Here is a 3,901-nt window from a genome sequence, read left to right as displayed (position 1 = left end):
GGTGGACCTGAATAGAAAATTTCTGGTTGCATCATCACAGATGGTGATGGGTTCTCCTTGCTACTTCGAGTGCACCGTGTTGTGATTGCGTGTGCCGACAGGGATTTTGTTTGCTTCGTCTTGTGAAGTCTCTCAAGTTTGATTCCTTGCATCTGCCAGCTGCTTGTCTTAGCCCATGCGGTCTTGAATCCAAAAAAAAAAAAAGGCGATGAAAGATTGAAAGGAAGGAAGGAAGGAAAGAGAGAAAGAAATATTCTGAAATGAAGGTAAGAGAGAAAAGGTAACCAACCCCAAGTGCTAAGTAATGTGATCTTGGTTGATATTCACCACATATATAATAACCTAATCCTAACTAAATTTAGGATATCAAGAGAATGTGACCTTAGTTAATATTCACCACATATATAATAACCTAATCCTAACTAAATAAAGGTTATTAAGAAGATAATGATGCGAGCAAAGTTTTGCAGCAGATCCCTAGCTTTGTCATCACTGCATGATGCATTGCTTCGCATCATATTATCCCTTCCTTGTCCTCGGAATCTCACCGGCAATTCCATCGTCTCGACGTGTTTTAATACCCAAGCTTCCAGCCCTCCATCAGTGCTTCCCTCTTCATCCCTTGTCTCGAGATGATGCATGTCCATCCAACTTTAACCGCTTCCAGATTATGTGTTTCCGCCGTGCATCCCAAAGGCCTCTTACCTTGTTTACCGAAGAGGAACGGGTGCAGCAGGAAGCCTGGCAGGTCTCTAGTACTACCTGTAACTGCAGCCAAGTCCTCATCGGACATTGGAGGGATCAATCTTCGCCACCTTGAAAGGGCCATAAGACTGCATTCAGCTATCTCCAACAGAAGCATCAAGGAATTCGTAGAGCTGATCGGTGATGAATGCCGACATTGTTTTACGTCTCTTCCAGCTGACCCTTTGGAGCTAAGTAAGGTGAAACTTTACCTAACTCCATTTTACATGCCTGCGCCGATAACTCTTTGGTGAAGAATGAGTTGGTTTGTTGTAGAAAGCATTCCAAATGTTGCACTCTTTCATGGTGTACAACAGCGTGATGTTGGTGATCAAACCAACGGCGGACTATGGCGTTGATATTGGCATTAGATGGATCGCAAGTATGTTTACTAAAACCTTCAGTTTCCTGATATATATATATATATATATATATATATATATATATATATATATATATATATATATATATATATATATTTGACATTCAAGTGAAACCTATGTCTTGCAGATTTTGCGAAGGATAATTTACCCATGGCCTTTGGTTGCAGCATCTCTACAATGCATGTATATGAGGGCATTGTGTTTTGGAGGTGACAGATATTAATGATGGATGAATTATCATTTGCATAGCTTCTTTTGCTTTGACAAACAAATCAGAAGACTTGATTATGAGTTCTAAATTTGTGTTGCAGGAATGCGAAAAACATCATTGACACATTGATCCAAATGCAAGTTGCAGAGGTGAGTTCTATAGCACATTCTTTCAGCATCATAAAAGTCACCAAAGAACATTAATATTGATTAACATCATCTGCTTTTTGTTTTTGTTTTTGTTTTTGTTTTTTTTTTAACTTTGTCAGAGGTTGGAGAAGATTCTTCTGCCCATCATTGATAAGCTCGTACCGGAGGGTCTCTTCGAAGGGAAGGAAAGGGTTGCCCTAATGTATTCCTTGCTTAGTCTACTAATCATGGTTGTTTCTGTTATCATCCTAAAGAACACATTGGTGTAACATGTCACTAGCTGCGTATACTGAAACCAAACGATGAAATTGTTTCTCGACTCCTCTTGTCCATAAAGAAGATGAGAACTCATGAAAGCGTGTTCAGCAGGAGTGCATCTCTTTCAAGATTACACTGAACATGGGCAACGATGACAACGTGATCTTCCAGCAAGTAATCTCGCAGAATGTTGTTTGATATTAAATGCTAAATTAGATGGAAATCTCCAACCAGAATCCCAAAAGCAGGGAAAAGGTAAACTTTGCAGCAGGTTAATGCTAGATGGTACTTGAGCAAAGTTCATTGTCAGGCCGACAGAACTTGTTTACCTGCGTATAATTCAAATGTTAGGTTGAAGCCATCTGTAACGTAAGCAACTGAAATATCGATTAAAATCAGCAGTAAAACAAGAACATAATCTTGACACAATACAAGAGATGCAGAGGAAGAACAGAGAACATAAAGAAGCAGCAGATGTAACCAGCAAGGCAAAGACCACAGAGCAATGTAGTAGGCATGACCTCGAAGTTTTACCTAATTATTGTGACCTCCAAGTTTGAAAGATGAAACATGGCCAGGATCAACGTTTCAACCTGTAAGACCACAAAGACTCACCAAATCAAAGTTTAATCCCTATGCATTTGGATGATCATTAAGGTGTTATGATGTGCAGTTTGTGTGCTACTTATCACTGGTTTAGACACGGATACTACATCGGGATTGTAAATTGACTTGACATCTTTGATATTGCATCACGTAAGAATTATCTACCGTACCGAGTCCTCAGAAGCTTTAATCGTTTCACATGCATGTCGCCATGATCATAAATGGCATTGATCAGAAGTGCAGCAAAAAGTCCTTTCATGTCGAACTGGGAAAGAACATAATACTATTCAGCTAATTGGAGAAAGAATTATCATCATCAAAGTGTTCAGCTGTTTCATTATTATAAATTATCCAGTGTATTTTGTTTTTGTCTAATAATACATTGCAAGAGTTATAATCTGGCCATAGTATGTATGTATGACAGCTCAAAGTAATGAATGACCCAGATATATTATTTAGGTTTTTTTTTTGGTTAAAAAAGAAAATATATTACTAAGAGTACAAAAGACGTTCGAAGCAATTGATTAAAAAGGCCAATCCCCTCGTCATTCGTTCGTTAACCGATTAATAACTTTGTTGTCTTATTATGAGGTTGAATCCTTACATGAGATTTTGTTGAAAGAAATTAATCATATTATAGATTATAATGGATTTGAGAGAAGTATGTAGTTGACGCAAGCTCGATATTGATGGCTCTAGCCATCGTGAGCAGGATGGTGGTATAGGTGATGAGGGGTTTGTTGTTGTTTTTTTGTAGGATGCAGAAGTACTATTGATAGATCTATCTTGCAATAATAACAAAGCTATCGCAATTAGAGAAGGGCTTTTGGGAACAAGGAATAAAGGCATACAAAGAATCCACCTTGAATCGATGCAAAAAAAAAAAAAAAAGTCCAGTCACAATATTGAATACCAACACTAACGTACCTCGAGATATTATTGATAAGTTGAATTGTGATGATAATTAAGTGCACTTGAAATGAATGAATATAATGTCTTATTTATATATGTGGAAAGGGAGGATTTTTCAACTGTCAAACGAGATTTTCTCATGCAATTGAGAAAATCTTATCCGTTATCATGTGCCCGCAAGATTGAGCTCCTACCAAGGATATCAATCTTAGATCGATATAACAAAAATAGTTTATGAGCAAGAGGCTTTGTGAGTAAGTATGCTAGTTGATCAGTCGTATGTACGTGAGAGACATGTAGTTGATGTCTGACAACCTGATTAATGAGATAGACTACAATTTAAAAGGCTGTTGACCAAAAAGTTGGTGGCATAGATGCCTAATATAGAAGTGTGAGACTAGTTTCAACTATATGCCGATGCTTGCGTTCGACAAAACCAACTAATTAAGGAGTATGAGGGAGTGATTTGAGGTGTTGTATACCACAAGCTAAGAGGCAAGATGTGAGGGCTTGATGTTCGCTTCCACCATCAGAGTAGACTATTCTAATTGAAGACCGAAAGAAATTCTCGGCCAACTTTCTAAAGTTGGTAAATATTGTTGAAACTTTATATTTTTGGTAAAGAGGATAAAACCATG

General features: G+C 37.7%; 1 protein-coding gene across 2 annotated transcripts; it reads left to right on the top strand.

The window, feature by feature from the left end:
• The first annotated feature begins 481 nt into the window (after positions 1 to 481).
• LOC135594297 (uncharacterized) lies at positions 482 to 2,551 on the top strand. Of its 2 annotated transcripts, none has more exons than XM_065084696.1 (5): positions 482 to 944; positions 1,021 to 1,126; positions 1,295 to 1,336; positions 1,439 to 1,487; positions 1,607 to 2,551. In XM_065084696.1, the coding sequence occupies exons 2-5, from the start codon at positions 1,116 to 1,118 to the stop codon at positions 1,754 to 1,756; spliced, it is 252 nt and encodes an 83-aa protein (XP_064940768.1). In that variant the 5' UTR covers positions 482 to 944; positions 1,021 to 1,115; the 3' UTR covers positions 1,757 to 2,551. The 2 variants fall into 2 exon arrangements, with proteins under 2 accessions (XP_064940768.1, XP_064940767.1); XM_065084695.1 differs by having other exon boundaries at positions 483 to 944; positions 1,255 to 1,336; positions 1,607 to 2,512.
• Positions 2,552 to 3,901: the final 1,350 nt, after the last annotated feature.

The sequence above is a fragment of the Musa acuminata genome, chromosome BXJ1-9 (assembly GCF_036884655.1).
Source record: "Musa acuminata AAA Group cultivar baxijiao chromosome BXJ1-9, Cavendish_Baxijiao_AAA, whole genome shotgun sequence".
NCBI lineage: Eukaryota > Viridiplantae > Streptophyta > Magnoliopsida > Zingiberales > Musaceae > Musa > Musa acuminata.
Note: the sequence above shows the minus strand (reverse complement) of the source record. Positions and strands in the feature narration are given on the sequence as shown.

Excerpts from the sequence above, each read along its gene's own strand:
- LOC135594297 (XM_065084695.1), top strand. The coding sequence starts at position 633 with ATGATGCATGTCCATCCAACTTTAACCGCTTCCAGATTATGTGTTTCC. Across the intron at positions 945-1,020 it reads ACCCTTTGGAGCTAAGTAAG|AAAGCATTCCAAATGTTGCA; the intron begins GTGAAACTTTAC and ends GGTTTGTTGTAG. Across the intron at positions 1,127-1,254 it reads TGGCATTAGATGGATCGCAA|ATTTTGCGAAGGATAATTTA; the intron begins GTATGTTTACTA and ends TATGTCTTGCAG.